This window comes from Mixophyes fleayi, chromosome 12, assembly GCF_038048845.1.
Source record: "Mixophyes fleayi isolate aMixFle1 chromosome 12, aMixFle1.hap1, whole genome shotgun sequence".
In the NCBI taxonomy this organism is placed as follows: Eukaryota; Metazoa; Chordata; class Amphibia; order Anura; family Limnodynastidae; genus Mixophyes; species Mixophyes fleayi.
In genome coordinates, this window is record NC_134413.1 from 63,751,054 (window position 1) to 63,770,184 (window position 19,131).

At 39.2% G+C, this 19,131-nt stretch overlaps 1 protein-coding gene across 1 annotated transcript in view; it reads left to right on the top strand.

The window, feature by feature from the left end:
• Positions 1–13,287, top strand: part of LOC142108315 (olfactory receptor 6C4-like) — a 28,357-nt gene extending 15,070 nt beyond the window's left edge. Inside the window, exon 2 of the mRNA XM_075191949.1 lies at positions 12,316–13,287. Coding sequence (XP_075048050.1) covers positions 12,316–13,287 — 972 coding nt within the window. The remainder of the gene's footprint in view (positions 1–12,315) is intronic.
• Positions 13,288–19,131: the final 5,844 nt, after the last annotated feature.

Here is a 19,131-nt window from a genome sequence, read left to right on the forward strand (position 1 = left end):
ACTCTCCAAAACTTCGAAAACCAGGCCACAAGCCGAAAAGAGAAATTTAAAGAGAGAAAGAAAAACCCCCTCCTACTCCTCAACCAGGAATTTGAAAAGACTAAGATCATTGAAAGAAGCCACCTATTCAGCTACACAGAAAAAAGAGAACACTGTTAAAGATAAATAATCGGATGAAGGTTTTAAAGTATTTTTTTCTGTACACTTCAATTATTTGCGATGTGATGAATACATAACCTAATTATAATAACATGTAAATAAATTTAGTATTTGTCTGTTGTTTCATATAAAACAAAGTGGTAAAGAGGGTAAATAATGTTTACAATTTACAAAATTCATTGTGTCTGATATCAATCTGTTTGCAATATTTAGAGGATGTTTCTGGTATTATTTATGTAGTGTTCACACCTTGCGAACACTAATTATAAATAATATCACTTTTTCATACACTAAACGTCCAGCTCACAAGGATCATAATAACCAGTGTAAACAGGTCTAGAGGTGGGATTCTTGAGGAGGACTCTTGCCAATTCCATGAAATAATGACTAGAAGAATCCTCCCATGCTGTACTGAGTTCTTGGGAGGTCAAGACCCTTCTTGACTATGAACTATGAATATGAAAGAACTTAACAATGTAACTGTGTATCTCTGTGATGTCACTACTTTTACAACTGTTCAGTGTATAAAGCGTTGAGCACTGGTTTTGGAAATCAGAGCCTTCTGATTGAAGCTTGAGTTGGTGCCAAGGAGACAACGCGTATGTATACAAAATTTTGCTTTGATTTTCTTTGATAATAAATCCTTTGTGCTTTGGAACCACAGCAATCGCATCTGAGAATCTTTATTTACTGACTATAGTTATGGACGTAACAACACAGAACCAGAAAAAACACTATTCATCACTCAGTTCAACAGCGACTACAGACAACTGGTAAAAATCCTGAAAAGACAATAAGGAGACACCAAGAATAATTTACAAAAAAGAACAGGACCTGAAAAACATACTCACATCGAGCTACATCCACAGGAACAGGACCTAGCTAGGAAAAGAATAAATGGCTTCTACCACTGCAGAAGATGACTCACATGTAAACAACAAAGCACACCATGACCAAACCAACTGCAGACTTCAATTTAAACTCCAGAAACCAGACCAATATAATCAGAGAAAAAAACATTTGCTTTACTACAGGAGTCATGAAGACCAGGATAACCGATCACTTGAAAATCATAGAAATTTGCACAGCCACAGGGTGTAAAAATGCTGCAGAGTATACCACATCCACAACCCTTCAGGCCTGAATTGCCAACACATCTAACACATAAAGAAATGACCAGGAGATTTTCTGAAATAAATATCCAAGTAAGAAGTGAGGTGAATCCACACTATGGACATTCTGTCACCCAAAGATTTAACATTAGCTTTGACCTTGAGTCCCACCTATGAATCACACATAAATTCTAAGTAAGATGAAAGAATGTACCCAAGTAATCCAGCCCACACAGCCACTTGAACTGCCAACATTCTATTCTCTTTGCCACCTCCCATACCATACCAAGAAGCCCCCCATAGTAGCCTCTATTTTCCTTAGGTCAAGTTATCATGTACCACAAACTTGTAACTCTATGTACAACATTAATCACAAAGATTAATTAGTCCTTTTATTACTTTTCAGCTTTAACCATGTCATCTGTATGAAAAACTTCCTCCCTATGTCTATCCTCATTCACCCTTGTCCTAAATGTCATGGCCAGACTCTTAAGCACCGTTGTTCACTTAGTCTGAAGGTTCACCTTGTTCACTGCTAACACCACCATCTAAAATACAATCCACTCCTCATGTGCATATTTCAAATATGAGCTAATGACCCAGGCATGTGTTTTAACTTCTCTACCCCGATCCCCACAGTGTAACATTTTACAAAACTCCTATACTCCCACATCTATTTCACATGGGTCTCCAGATCTGCATTGTGAACTCCCAGTCCAGGATAGGTGTACTCACTAGGCCCCACCACCACACCTCTTACACAATTAATTTCCCCACCCTCCCCCACCTCATACCTACATGCCACTGCCAGTCTCTTAACCACATTTTTCCACTTAGAATCTAGCTTCACTCTTTCCAACCCTAACATGACAATTTAAATTCCTATGCAACCCTCACATGCATTATTCACATCTGCAACTCTGGCACTAGGCATGCGAGTTGACATATCTACGCGCATCCCCACAGTGGAAAATCTTACAATACTCATCTTCCTACACCATTATTCCACAGATGTGCATTGATAATTCCCAATCCAGTAATGTTGTACTCCAAAGTTCTACCTGCCCTACCATACCCCACAACCCACACACCCATGACTTTAGTCACACACTTTTCTCCTTTCAAGATTATCTGTTTTAGCAGCCCACACCTGGCTTGTTATGCCTTTGTTAACATGTTCACACTACTTTTCCACTTTAACTCTTTACCCCCTTGCATCACTCCCAGTCCTGCTATCCCCATATAGATTTCCTCCATCCAGGATCCAGTTTTCAGTACTCTTCCCTGCACCCTATTAACCTCCCCAGCCATACTAGGTCTATCAAGGCAATGAAGAACCCTTCAAAGAGTAGGCTTTGATTTTGGTACAGGCACCATCCTATGGGGCAGTTTGTTGGTTGCTTTGCAATAGCACAGAAGGGACAAGGGGTCTCGGATATTTGGGATAATTGATCCCAATTTTAAGGATAAGGGTGCACCTAGGTGAAATTGTTACCCATTTATTGATATTGAGTGTGTAAGTGACCCGCATAGTGATATTAAGAGTATTGGTCCAGGCCGAATTGTATATCGTTTTCTCGTGCTCCACCTCTTTTATAATTTTCTATATACAGCCATTGGTTAATTGGCACTCACTCTCATTCGTAAAACTATTTAAGGCACCTGCTCTATCAAGATGGTGCTAGACCTTCAAGTCATGCAGCATGCTAAGCTGCTAAAATATTTAGCTCTTTTAAATCTTGGTGGTAAATATATCAAGTGCCGATTTCTGCAAGTCGCTGGAAATCGTTGAGTTTGTAGTGAAAATTTAAAGCGGTAATGGCTTTAAAGGCATTGTTTTGCAAAACAATGCCTTTAAAGCCATTGCCGCTTAAAATTTTCACTGCAAACTCGACGATTTCCGGTGACTTTTAGAAATCAACACTTAATACATTTTTTTCTTGGTATCCTGTACCTGTGTCTATTGCAATCCTGGCATCCTGTATCAGTATCTGTTCTTCAGGTCCTGGTATTCAGTGTCATATGCTTCTTAGCTAATCCTGCTATCCTTTATCCATGTCTATTCATCAGATCCTGGTATCCACAGCATCATATGCTTCTCAGCTAACACTGGTATCTTGTTATCTAGTAGCCATTCCTATTCAGAAGTTTCTGGTGTCCCGTGCTGATAGCCTTTCAAATTATCCTGGTACTTACTATCCAGTATTCCTTTATATGCTGATCCCTCCTTGTCGGCTATAACATCTCCTCCTGTCAGTCTGAGCTGGAACCCACCAGGAGAACTGCGACCTGCATGTTGAAGCAGCAAAGCCCAAATCTCCTTGAGGGGGTCCCTGACAAAAACCTTCATCTCATTAGACTCCGCGCCTCTGGGGTGGCTGGAGTCAACCCAGGCAGAATGCAATCATCCAGATCGTTCCATGATATGTATATAATAAGCTACTTGAGCTTCTATAGATGCCATAAGAAGGGAAATTGAGAATATAGAGATGATTTAATTTGTGAGGCCATATAAAAATCCAGAGCCTCTGCTTTTTGCACATTAATTTTGTATCCTGGAAGCAAATTACTCAATTTTCATCAAGAGGGCAGTGAGTGAGTTTTGCGGATAAGTAACTGTATGCATGATGTCATCAGTGTATAATGCGATTTTATGCTCTAACTTTCCAGGTATGAATGGAAGTGTTGGAGTGTATCAGCACAAAAATAAAGAGGTGAGAGGTGTCCGCCTTGCCTGGTACCATTAGTAATATCCATCAAGATTAAAACCCAGGGCTTCTGCTTTAGTGGGCTGCTGCTCTGCTGACTTAATTGAGCTATTCTTGATGCTGAACAGCTCCTTGCCTTCACTCTGTGTTCTAACTCAGTTTCGTTTATCTCCTGATGTTACAGTATGTTATGATTCCTCCCCTTGACTTCCTACAAAAGGCTGGGCTCTTCCTGCCTTCCTTGTCAGATTATTGTGCTTCTGCCTGTAATCTAGTTCCTGTTACTGTTGCTGCCTTCTGCATTCAGTTATCGACTGCTCATGTACCGAACTCTGCTTGTCCTGGACTATGCCTCTTCTTGATACCTGTACTTATTGCCTTACTGTGTACCGAATCCGGCTATTGTTAACTATTCTTTATTATTTTCTTGTGGCCTTACTTCCTTACTCTAGGGGACTCCTATTCAGTCTCCAGACTGTTATAATATCAAAGGAATTCAATATTATACCATTTGCCAAAATCACTGCTTAGAAAATGTGATAAAGAGCAAAGATACCAGTGATAAATTTGCTTCTAAAATTAACTTGAATGGGATAAATCAATGATGGGAGAGAAGTGTTCATCCAATTTGCTTTGATCTTTGCGAAAATGTTTAGATCAATGCTTAAATGGAATGTAAGTCTATATTTTGAGCAGTGGTGCTTCAAATTGATGTCACAAAAGGCAGACAGTCATATATTCCTTGTTAAAGCAGCAATGGCAGGACACGCAGCCTGCATAAACTAATTGAAGGGTTAAGATTAGGGTTAGGGTTAGGATTAGGTTTAGGGTAGGTTTAGGTTTAGCATTGCCACTTTAAAACAGCAAAACTCACTGTCTGCATTGAAAATTACTTCAATTTGAAGTCCCGCCACTGCCTGGTATCAAAATGTATACCAGCCGTGGAGGTGTTTTATCGGATATGTGGTCTGTCTTCATTATAGTAAGTGTACATTTTATATATATTGGAATCACTGCAATTGGCATTATTTGGTCGTTATACCTGTTGTTAGGAATTCCAAGCACCAGTACAACGCACCCAACCCATTTGGTGCAATAGGCTTCAACTCTTCCAGTTTTGGGGACAAAAATTATGTTGGCCCAGGTAGTCGCGAGATCAAAGGCTGTCCCTCCAGTATACTATTGGACAGGTTTGTTAATTTAGGGGCAAAGGAATCTGACATTTTTTGTAATAATGAGGGGAGATTTAATTGCTTGTTAGGTTTCTTCAAGTGTAATATTTTCAGACACAAATATCCTGCTCTCTTTAAGCAATTTAGGTAAGGTTTTGACTTGCAGGCAATAATCAATCAGTTCTATCTTGAGTGTGGGGAAGGGCAAGGAAGAGGATATGTTCTATAATATATTGTAATAATATTTTCATTCTTTAGCGATATCTACAGGGTCATAGATTAGGGAATTATAAATATTACTTCTAATCTCAATGTCAGAATGTGAGCCATAATTTACTAGCCAATATGGTGTCAGCCTTATCAGCCTTATCGTATAAGCATTGCAGTAATTTTATACAGTGGCTGACACTCTTCTGGAGAGTAAAGCGTTCAGCTGTCCTTTTATTGCTTTAATCTGTATAAGGAGATCTGAAGTAGGAGAGATCTAAGGTTGCATAGTCAGAGAAGCAAGGCGGGACTTTAGGGCAGTAATCTCAGCAGTTGTTCTGTTGCAGGTTGCAACTGAGACACTGATTAATTTATCATGTATAATGGTCTTGGGAACTTCCCCAAAAATACCAGGAGGGGTAGAGGAAGAAGAATTAATGTACTCAAATACTCAATAATGGAGGCCTTTACGTTTTAGAAACAGGTTGGGGTCTGGTATAACCACCAAATAATGCTGATTGCACTTATTATAAAATGCAGAATTACAATAATGAAGACAGAGCCCATGTTCGATACAACTCCTCTATCTAAGCTCCAATTTTGATGATGTGGGGTCTGGTTCATTATATTTATGGTTAGAGATGTACTTGCATGGTCAGACCACACAAAATAAAGTATCTGGGCCTCTATTGATAACTGTGTAAAAGAGGCTGAAACTAAAAACATGGGCATATGTTTGAGGAGTAGTGGGTATAAACTTTTGTTGCCGGGTGTTTGAGGAGTCACATGTCAAACAACAAATTTTGCAGCTTGAGCTGTGACGATAACTCTTAAGACTCTTTGGCATATTTTTAATTGCAACGGGACATGGGGGAGTTTCATATGTGGTAGGATCGAGCTTTACATCTCCTCCCACAATTATATGTCCTTGAGCCACTCCCCCAATGTGTCTGAAAGCTTTAGCAAAAAATGTCTTTGGCCTTGATTTGGCGCATAGAGGGAAATAAGTGTAACTGTCTGTGACCGAAGTGTTCCAATAACAATGAGTTAACAAACCTCTGCCTCTGTCTAAGTTCTAATAAGGGTAAAAGGAACTTTGCTGTGAATCAAGATGGCTACTCATCTTTTGTTGCAATCTGCAACAAAAAAAGGTTTGATAAACTGCTTGCCTTGTAGTAAAGTATGATTTCCCGTAAGATGTGTTTCCTGTAGGTAAACAATATCTGACTTCTCTCCTCTACATGCACTCAATGCAATTATACATTTGTTAGGGAAATTTAGCCCATTCATATTGATGGAAAGGATTTTCAATGCCATTTGATGACCAAATGGTGGAGAATTATTGCAGGTAGGGAGTGTGTTCTGGGGGAAGGGTAGGATCGGATACCACTGGGCTTGACAAGATGAAAGAGGGGGGGGAGTGGTTAGGACAGAGAGGGTGAAAAGTCCCATTGGGACAGTAAACTTGTTGGGAAGGACCTTGATCGGGTCTGTGATGATACCAGGTTTAATGTAACCCTCTGTGCCATACAGCTGGCCTTCCCGTTACCAATCCAAGGTTCAAAATCACCCAGGCAAATATCCAAAATATAATAAATAGGTTTACTTAACAAAATGGTAGCACCAAACAGCAATAAACATATTAAAATACTACCCTGCAAAAAATAACACTACAGTCTGGCACATACAACATACAGGGTATAATAAAAACACCTCACCAGTTTCCTAGCCACTCTCAGGGGAAGCCTTCTATCCAAACTTCTCCTGGCTACCAGCAAGGCAGCAATTCTGAATCAGTGTCACTCTGCTTTTGGCAGACACACAGCTCCCCAAGACCTAGAGAAAGTAGATCAGGACAAACGCTGTACTCCAAGAACCGATTGTCCCTTCCCTGTCAGGGCAGAGGCCAAGGCCTCAACACCAGTCTGACTTCAGCTCGTCACTAGGTAGTGAATGCCTATTTACTGTTCTCTGAAGCTCCTTTTAAAGGCAGGACCTGCCTGATTGCTCCTTTTCTGTGTTTACCTTTTCACAGATGATTTGCACTTGATACAGATAGGGACATGTATTGTCCTATAGCTACACAACAGATTTTGTTTGAACAGGAGAGATGACAATCAAGACACATTACATTTATATACACAATACAGTCCTCTATAATTAAACATAGAGCTCACCTGTGGATTTTTTCCATATCTTAACACATGACACCCCCTGATGTAATGTACATTCATACAGGACTGGTGGACAATAATTCTATTTCATAGGCTGAAACAATGGACTAGTCTGCAAGATAAGAAAACCATGCTTACAGACATTATTACTACCTACAAATAGAATATATACAATTTTAAATATGACAGACAAATATGGGGAACCAGAGGGCTAGAGAAAGTATGATTTTTATAGTCTACAGTTTGCGAGAAACGAGGTGCAGACTGGTTGAGGTGATATTAATACCTCGTTTCATCACAGGGCCCATGCTTAAATTGCATATCCGTTTGAAAATGTCTTAAAGACAAATAGGATGTATGTGATGTGGGAGTGTTTTCTATCTCTGGAGTTAGAGAGGCTCACCAAAGTGGAGCCTTACAGCAGCAGGCATTGATGCTGAAAGGAAAAACACATCCATAGTAGTTAGAGGTTAGTTGCGGGGTAACATATAAACAACATTAACAGTGAGAAAACAGCTCAGTTCTGTAGCTTATTCATTCTACAACATATTATCACAACTAAGACAACCTATTTAAGACTACAGGAATGTTTGGATGCCCACTAATTTAATAATAGTGTAGGAAGCATTCAAATAGAGGGCTAACAATAAACTATAAACAGAACTGTTAAAATAACAAAAGAGCCATTGTGCAAAAAGGCAAAAATGACCTAGCTTATTTCATGAAAGCGAGAAATTTCTAAATCTAAATCTGAAGTTTCTAAATCTAGCATAATATGTTAAGCAAAACCATAAACAGTGCAATTTGTGGCTGACATATTCAGTATTTAAGATCCTAACTGTAACCCTTAGAACATAGTGGAAGTAATCCCATTATGATAGAAGTCTGGTTAGAGCAGAAAGCTTGTCCATTAGTTTGAATCCTTCTCGCTAAAATTTGCAGGAAAAGGATGTACGTATTCCATGTAAAGTGCTCAACAAATGCAATTGCATGATATTCTGTAGAAATGTATTCATAACATAAATGGTTGTGGCAAGCTTAGACAGTTAATCAAGAGTCTTTCCTGGATCGCACCTTAATCTCTATATCACTGTTAACAATACTGTTATCTTCTTTTCCTCAGGTTGGCTGCCTGTGTGTCATCCTCGACTTCTCCCTCTCTTTTGCTCCCCACATTTAATCTCTTGTCCAATACTGTTGGTTGCAACAATTTAACATTGCCTTCTTCCAGCCCTTCCTTTCTCAGCATGCCACCAAAACCATTATCCACACACACCTCATTTCCCGTCTTGATTATTGTGACCTCCTCCTCCCCCACTCCCACCTCGCCCCCCTTTGTTCTATACTCAATGCGACTGTCAGACTTATCTTCCTTTCATGACACTCTTACTCTGCCTCCCCTCTCTGCCTTTCATTACACTGGCTCCCTTTACCCTACAGAATCCTTTTCAAACTCCTCACAGTCACCTGCAAGGCCCCCTCCCACTACAATGCCCCTTATATCTCCATTCACACTCCCACCCGTTCCCTGGGACCAGCCGATGACCGTCACCTCTCCTTCAATCTGATCACCTCATCCCATGAGCAGAATTTAAAATTTCTCTTGGGCTGCCACCTCCACTGGAACAACCTCCCTCACTCTTCCAACTGTCCCTTAAACTGTGCACCTTGAAACAAGTACCTAATACTCATCTGTTCCTCAAAGCCTACCAGCCATCCAGCTAACCTTCTCCATGCTTGTTCTATTCACTTTCCCTCTCCCTGTACACACTTCTCTTGCACCTTAGCCCCCCATTGTCTCTCTCTTGTGCCTGCTGTCTGTTTGCTCTCTCTTTAGTATGTAAGCTCTTACGAGCAGGGCCCTCTTCCCTCCTCTCTCAATACTTATTGCTTCTACTCCAGCTACACTGATATTGGTCTTGCTTGGAGCCTTTAGACTCTTAGTAGTACTTGTTTATGGTTTTGAGCTGCTTACCCTGGAAGGTCTATTGTTTGTAATATGTACGCTGCTGCAGAAACCTTGCGGTGCCTTATTAATAAAGCTTATTAATAAAGGTCAAAATAAAAATGTTTCAGTTCACTTTTAATGGATAATTTAATGTACTATTTTCAGCTTTACTGTCAAATACTTAAGGTTTGATATATAGCAAACTATATATTCAATACTAAAGTAATTAGTAATACACACTTAGTTAATTTTATAGTGTAGAGGAAATATGAAGCCAACAAGGACCTTGTTAGAACTATTTTTAATTAAGTATCAGACTGAATGGCTAATGAGAACTATTTCAAGTATCAATGGAAACAATTGTCCCCTGAGTAATATGTTTATTTGCACACATTTTAGCACAGGTGTATATAAGGTTAAGTTACATTACCTGGCTCTAATACTGCCAAGGCTGAATACGGAGCAAAATTTTATTTTTCCAGTCCTCTATTCTGAGGTATAAATAACAGAATCTGCACCTCAAGTGCATATTTTTTTTAATTTTCTTCTACTATATTTGGGGCAATTACATTACTACATTTGCAATAAATGACAAATTAAAAAAATATATATAATTAATTGATAATTGATAATTAGTTACGTATACATGTGTTCTCCAGAAAAATCTTCACATTTTCCTTAAGGTAAATGGTAAACAGAATCTGCACATCAAATGTATATTTATTTAAGTTTCTTTCACAATATTTGGGGCAACTAAACTTTTCTGTTTGCAATGATTGACAAATAATAAAAAAAAATAATTTGATTATGTATACATGTGTTATACTTAAAACAACTTTTTTAAACAAGATTTTCCTTAAGGTAAACATTTACATATAATGACTTCATAATTAATGTAAAGTATCTAATTACTACAAATGCAAATTCTTGGTTTGCTTGTATGTAGCTCCTTGTAGCTTATAGAAAAAGCTTTCTTTTTTATGGATAAGCAACAAATATATATGAGTTTTCTGTTCCATAAAAAAACAATGTAGTGTATTTAATGTATTTGATATGTAGTCAACGATCATCTATGGGATTCATGTAAAGTTGACCGCAAATTGTGTTCTTGTTTACTTCTGCGCAAGTGTACAAAGCACTAGTTCCTAAACTAGTGGTTTGTGCCATGCTCATATATAAAAATGTCTATTATATGCAGAAAACTTAAAATGAGCCTCTAAGTGTTCTAATAGCTAAAACACAGACTGCCTGTAGCTGACAAAATTAAGGCACATCTGTGGTGCAAATAGACCAGAACTAAATGTTTGTTTAAAATAGATTCACAGGTGTTAAATACTGCAGATAGTAAGCAGGTGTGGATTTTATACGAAATCTGGATTTGGGACTAAATATTTGCAAATATGTAAGACAGTCTTATAGTTACATGTGCCTAAGATGATTCAGTTTGCAAGTCAATATTTTCCACATTCAGAGTCATTTGCAAATATGTTCTGGGAATATGCATAAGAATTTATGACAACTATTGTGTGCTTTAGACACGTTTTAGTAATGTGGCTCTGATATATTTTCCACAAGGTTTTCATATGGTTGTTCTGTTAACACATGAGAAAAAGGGTGAGCTTTCTTTTTAGAACACAGCGATGGGAACAAGCCCAGAAGAACCTATTCATAATGTTGTAATGTACTTTTCAGACTTAGTCAACAGATGGAAATCACATTAAAAGCACATAGATGTAAACAAGCCATCAATCTCAGTGTCTACAAAAAAAATTATTTATATTTACTTGCAGCTGTTTGCACATTATTTTACTTTGAAATTACATTGTATGTAACCATGTCAATATAGTGTGCCTTGTCTTCAAATATATATATATATATATATATATATATATATATATATATATATATATATATATATATATATATATATATACCTATGTTTTCAGAGCTAGATATATTAATGCAACAGTATATAAAATTCTTACATTATGGTAGTATGCCTAACTGACTGTTCAATCCTTTTTTTGTTTTGCTAACAATACATTTACCTAGTAAGAGTGACCATTATAACAAATCTAGTAAAACTCAAAATTTCCTGAAGTAATACTACGCAATAGTGATAATTGTTGTGTAACACATATCATACATTACTGAGTATGTTACACAAGATGATATAAGCACCCTAATACTCAAACATCACTTTTTCCAATTTGTAGATATTTCCCTGCTCCTGCTAGACTTATAAAAATAGAAAGATGTTTACATGTCTCCTTATTAGCAGGTCCCAAGGTAATTCCCAGCAATATGTGTAATGCTTCTCCGGTATAATCTGTCATTTTTTTACCTCAGTGCTCACAAACATCTCATGACACTCATTGTTTAAAAAAAATATATTTGTTAGATTAAATAAAAAAAATCCAATAAAAATGACAATTAGCGTTATTGTAGATTTGTCAATCGCAATTCATAAAATAATGTAACTTACAGCAATTTATTCATATTGCTTTCCAATAGTTACGATGTTACGAAACTGATTAAAAACTGTTTCTGCTGTTTGCTATGGAATATATGATGTATGATATGTGCTCAGTTTTATGATATAATCAGATAACATTATGTAAATAACACTAATTGTATCATGTATTTTATATGAAAGCACTAGTATGAAAATTCCATTTTCTTAACAAACAAACAAAAACATCTTCTGAATAATAATGTATTGCACATAGTAAACCCTTTGCATTTAGTTAGATAACAAAAAGGTACATACAATTATGAATATTTAATATCTATTCTTTACATACTAATTTTGGAACCTGATCTTTTTTCTAATAGGTATCTGTCAGCAAAATGCTGGAAACAAACAAAACTGTTGTAAAAGAATTTATTTTATTGGCTTTTGCTGATTTACATCAGTTTCAGAATTTACTTTTCGTTATTTTTCTGCTGACCTACATTACATGTGTCATGGGGAACGTTACTATAATTGTTCTTGTCAGAATAGAACCTTCTCTTCATACTACAATGTATTTTTTTATTAGTGTATTCTCTGTTTTAGAAATTATCTTTGTGTCTGTCACTGTCCCCAGACTTTTATCCAATCTAATCGCAGCTAATAATATTATATCATTCAATGGATGTTTTACCCAAATGTACGTCTTTGATTCCTTAGGTGTAGCTGAATGTTATCTTCTTGTAGTAATGGCTTTTGACCGACACCTGGCTATTAACAATCCTTTACACTACCCAGCTATAATGACGAATGATTTTTGCATTGAGTTGGCTGTTTTACCATGGATCATGGGATTTGCTTTTATTTTAATTCCTGTCATCGTCACAGCACGTTTGGAATTCTGTGGCCCTAATATGATCGACCACTTTTTCTGTGACTTTGCTCCTCTGCAGAACTTGTCATGTTCAGATCCCTTCATTAGCATTATATGTACAAGCACAAGTGCAATATTAAATGCTGTTTTGCCTTTAATTATAATAATAGGAATCTACATCCATATAATAATGACTGTTTCAAAGATCAAGAGTGAGGAGGGAAAACAGAAAGCCTTTTCTACATGTACATCTCATCTCATTGTAACCAGCCTACTTTATGGTACAGCCATCATTGTGTATGTCAAACCTAAGGGAAGCCATTATGACAAGTATCTTGCTTTTATGTACACAGCATTCACACCTATGGTTAACCCATTTGTTTATACCTTTAGAAACAGGGATGTGAAGAAAGTTTTCAGAAATTCAATAACCCGTCTTATAAAACAAGGGTCACTGTTAAACGATGTTCATATTAAATAGGCTTTATACCTTTTTTATAGTGTATTTTTTCCATAGACTAATTTGCCGCATAAAAACAGTTTTTTTTAAAACAACTCTAAACCAAGAGCATGTTATGTGTAACTATGTCCATCTCTAAATAAGTTGCACAAATATACAGCATAAGCCACATTTCTGATTGACTTCTGATCATTTTATCTGACACTGTCGTGATCATAGAGAACTTAGAGTTATAAGGGTTTAACCATCACATAATTGTGGGGAATAAGGCCTAAATCATAACTGCAGTGTAAATATGGTATATCAAATGAATACATTGATATACTGAGCTATTAAAATGTAAAATGTGAAGTCAGAAAGTCATTGTGTGTGTATTCAGTGACTCTGCACATCTCATTGTTAGAAGATAGCGGTTTCACATGTAGCAGCTTCAAAGGCCCCTGCTGTGAGCTACATCCTGACGCAAGTTAGTTTTTTAGACACCTGAATAGACTTTGTTGGGCCGCTCACAGCTTGACTTTCTTGCAAAGTTCAGCATTTGAAGGTTGCCTATACTGGTATATAGAAATATTAACTTCAAAGGAAAATGTCTTCATAGTTTATATTTTGGGAAATCTGGGTGCCATTGCATACTGATATCACACCAGGATTGTGAATGATAGGTACTGGCGGTATTAGGGAACAGTTATAATCACATGTCTTTGGGAAAGGTATGTCACATTGTCATAATTCCATTATGTTTGGTATTGAAATGTGCGGGAGTATCAGTATCTGTTTTTCAGGTCCTGGAATTCAGTGTCATATGCTTTTTAGCTAATCCTGGGGGCGCAGCAGCCGCCCGCTACCAACCCCTCCCCGTCGGCATAGTGAAAAAAAAAACATTTGCGCCAGTGTTAATAAAAAAAATAAAAAAAGGTCACCTGACCTCCCGGCAGCTCCCGGCAGTCTCCTCACACCCACTGAATGTGGGGCGTGACGTCATCACGCCCGACGTCATTTTCAGTGAGGAGCACTGCTGGGGCAGACAGGAGCAGTGGCAGCGCAACACAGAAGAGAGAACAGAAGAGATAAAGGCGATGGAAAGGCGATGGAAAGGTTAGGAAAGTTTGATGTACAAGCACTGCACAAAGAAATGTTATTCTTTATTTTAGATGGTGAGCAGCAAGCACTGGCAGATATAATACTGGGGAAGAGATTAGCCAAAGGGCAGGCTGCTGTGAGACTAATCAGGAGCTATGTGAGTGGGGATATCTAGTTCTCAATCACCTCTCTCCCATTGTAGATGAAGAGAGATGAGGATAAGAACATTATAACTCCGGACATCAAAATGATCTGATAGTGACTGAAGTATCCTGTGGTTCTAATATTCCACACACAGAAAGCAAAAGAGGTTAGAACAAATACATGAGGAAATGGCATTTATGCCAAAACACCACATTATGAGATTCCACATTTTGCTACTAATATATACTTGTTAGCAGGTATATTATATAAAATAATTAATAATTAATAATATGTGCATAATAACCAATCATTCTGAGCTCAGTATATCAGAACAAAAGTCTCTCTCTCTCTCTCCCCCCCCCCCACCACACCCCGTAGGAGCATAATCTCAGACATCTACCTCATCTTCAATTAATAACAACTTTTAATTCAATTTCATTTGCATCTAAGGGACAGAAATATAATTATTTAATTGTGCAGTTGGTCAATATTAAAAAAAAATACAAATTACAACCTGCCAATCTCCCAGATCTCTAACCTATTCATAGCAGAAACTACCCTTTGCCTTAACCATGTCAGGTCATCCTTCTGCCTAGGCTAAAACCGTTCTTCAGGGTTCACTTTTCTGCCAAAAAAAATAAAAATGTTTAGTCTTAAATTTGCCTTTGAATTGGAGTGGCCATAAAAAAATCTGAACTGTACCTGTGTAGTTGGACAGGAACAACTTTACAACATTGGGGCTTACAGTCTAAATTCTGCTGTTCTTATTTGAGTATTAAGTGCATAAAATATTACAATACCTATTGCTATATATTTTTTGCATACATATAACAATTCTTTCAGTACAGTGCTAGCCACACCCACACATTAGGTTGGCCACACCCACTTAGATGGGGGGCGCCGGTGCCCTGTCTCGCCCAGGGCACTAAAATGTCTAGTTACGGCACTGCCTTACTGTGTACCGAACCCAGCTTTTGTTAACTATTCTTTATTATCTTCTTGTGGCCTTACTTCCTTACTCTACGGGACTCCTATTCAGTCTCCAGACTGTTATAAAACCATTTGCCAAAATCACTGCTTAGAAAATGTGATAAAGAGCAAAGATACCAGTGATAAATTTGCTTGTAAAATCAACTTGAATGGGATAAATCAATGATGGGAGAGAAGTGTTCATCCAATTTGCTTTGATCTTTGCGAAAATGTTTAGATCAATGCTTAAATGGAATGTAAGTCTATATTTTGAGCAGTGGCGCTTCAAATTGATGTCACAAAAGGCAGACAGTCATATATTCGTTGTTAAAGCAGCAATGGCAGGACACGCAGCCTGCATAAACTAATTGAAGGGTTAAGATTAGGGTTAGGGTTAGGATTAGGTTTAGGGTAGGTTTAGGTTTAGCATTGCCACTTTAAAACAGCAAAAACTCACTGTCTGCATTGAAAATTACTTCAATTTGAAGTCCCGCCACTGCCTGGTATCAAAATGTATACCAGCCGTGGAGGTGTTTTATCGGATATGTGGTCTGTCTTCATTATAGTAAGTGTACATTTTATATATATATTGGAATCACTGCAATCGGCATTATTTGGTCGTTATACCTGTTGTTAGGAATTCCAAGCACCAGTACAACGCACCCAACCCATTTGGTGCAATAGGCTTCAACTCTTCCAGTTTTGGGGACAAAAATTATGTTGGCCCAGGTAGTCGCGAGATCAAAGGCTGTCCCTCCAGTATACTATTGGACAGATTTGTCAATTTAGGGGCAAAGGAATCTGACATTTTTTGTAATAATGAGGGGAGATTTAATTGCTTGTTAGGTTTCTTCAAGTGTAATATTTTCAGACACAAATATCCTGCTCTCTTTAAGCAATTTAGGTAAGGTTTTGACTTGCAGGCAATAATCAATCAGTTCTATCTTGAGTGTGGGGAAGGGCAAGGAAGAGGATATGTTCTATAATATATTGTAATAATATTTTCATTCTTTAGCGATATCTACAGGGTCATAGATTAGGGAATTATAAATATTACTTCTAATCTCAATGTCAGAATGTGAGCCATAATTTACTAGCCAATATGGTGTCAGCCTTATCAGCCTTATCGTATAAGCATTGCAGTAATTTTATACAGTGGCTGACACTCTTCTGGAGAGTAAAGTGTTCAGCTGTCCTTTTATTGCTTTAATCTGTATAAGGAGATCTGAAGTAGGAGAGATCTAATGTTGCATAGTCAGAGAAGCAAGGCATGACTTTAGGGCAGTAATCTCAGCAGTTGTTCTGTTGCAGGTTGCAACTGAGACACTGATTAATTTATCACTTCCCAAAAAAATACCAGGAGGGGTAGAGGGAGTAGAATTAATGTACTCAATAATAAAGACCTTTACATTTTTTAATTAGGTTGGGGTCTGGTATAACGACCAAATAATGCTGATTGCACTTATTCCGATATATATAAAATGCAGACTTACTATAATGAAGACAGAGCCCATGTTCATTATAACTCCTCTATCTAATCATCAATTTTGATGAGATGGGGTCTATTTCATTATATTTATGGTTAGAGATATACCTGCATGGTCAGAACACACAAAAAAAGGTATCTGGGCCTCTATTGATAACTGTGTAAGCAGTGTCGGACTGGGACATGAAGGGCCCACCGGGGGACTGCAACGCTAGGGGCCCACCAGAGGGGGTGTGGCCAGCCATCATGGAGGCGAGACCAGACGGTAGAGGGGAAGGGGTCAGCCCACGAAGGACAGCTAGCACCATAGTGTAGTATATAAAGAATGCAGTGTGTATATAAAGAGTACACAGTCTTGACCTGTCCCTTAGATTGGAAAGAACAGTCACCAAAAATCGGGATTGTCCCACTAGAATCAGAACATTTGACAGACTGTCCTACCTGTTCTTCTAACTTTCACCACCTGTTGCTGCTGGTTTCTTTAGTTGCAGCTTGTCTGGATCCTCAGATGTTGGGGGCCCTATTTGGAAACAAAATGGGTACATTTAGAAAATCCAATCAGCCCATAGACCTCATGCGCCTCAAACTCAGCCCCACATTCAATTACTAGCCCCCAAACCACCCCATCTTAAATTAATAGTCCCAAATACAGAATTGAATTGCCCCGCTATCACCCCACAAACAAAATAACACCAAATAGTTAGCCACCACCTACCATGCACATTACATTGCACAAGCCTGCTGTGCCATCACACACACACACACATCACACACACATTACTGTGCCCCTTCATCACCATGCTGTGCCCCCTTATGATCAGACTGCACCCTCCATGTTGCTTTTGCTTCCCTCTTCTCCTGGCCCCCCATCACACTGTGACATGCTGGCTTTGCACCCCCCTCCACACTGTGACATGCTGGCTTTGGCCCCCCCTCCGCACTGTGACATGCTGGCTTTGGTCTCCCCTTCCACACTGTGACATGCTGGCTTTGCCCCCCCCCTCCACATCGTGACATGTTGGCTTTGGCCCCCCTCCACACTGTGACATGCTGGCTTTGCCCCCCCCTCCACTCTGTGACATGCTGGCTTTGCCCTCCCCTCCACACTGTGACATGCTGGCTTTGCCCCCCCCCTTCACACTGTGACATGCTGGCTTTGGCCCCCTCCACACTGTGACATGCTGGCTTTGGCCCCCTCCACACTGTGACATGCTGGCTTTGGCGCCCCCTCCACACTGTGACATGCTGGCTTTGCCCCCCCTCCACACTGTGACATGCTGGCTTTGGCCCCCCTTCACTCTGTGACATGCTGGCTTTGGCCCCCCTCCACACTGTGACATGCTGGCTTTGCCCCCCGCCTCCACACTGTGACATGCTAGCTTTGGCCCCCCTCCACACTGTGACATGCTGGCTTTGGCCCCCCTCCACACTGTGACATGCTGGCTTTGGCCCCCCTCCACACTGTAACATGCTGGCTTTGGCCACCCTCCACACTGTAACATGCTGGCTTTGGCCCCCCTCCACACTGTGACATGCTGGCTTTGGCCCCCGCTCCACAATGTGACATGCTGGTTTTGGCCCACCCCCAGACACACACACTGTGACATGCTAGCTTTGGCCCCCCACACTCATGCCTCGTCGATCTCAAGTTAAAATGACTTACCTTTGAAAAGTTCCTGCTTCATGCTCCTCTGGACGGCTGGATATCCGGAACTTCACCTCCTTCATGGGCGTCTCTTCTATTCCCCTGCTCAAACTGAAAAACACACTACCGCGCAGGTGCAGAGAGCCCAGATGTGGCTCTCTGCACCTGCGCAGGAATGTTTAACACAAGTGTCGCCGTTGAGAGCCGAGTCAGCTGCCGCTGTCGGAAAACAGCTGTTCTGTTAGCTCCGCCCCAACAACCGAGGGGGTGGAGCTACCACACGGTGGGGCCTACCGGTGGATAGACCGGCTGTCCGGCAGGCCAGTCTGACACTGTGTGTAAGAGAGGCTGAAACTAAAAACATGGGTATATGTTTGAGGAGTCACATGTCAAACAAATTTTGCAGCTTGAGCTGTGACGATAACTCATAGTACTCTTTGGCATATTTGTCATTGCAGCTGGACATGGGGGAATTTCATATGTGGTATGATTGAGTACTAGCTTAACATCTCCTCCCACAATTATATGTCCTTGAGCCACT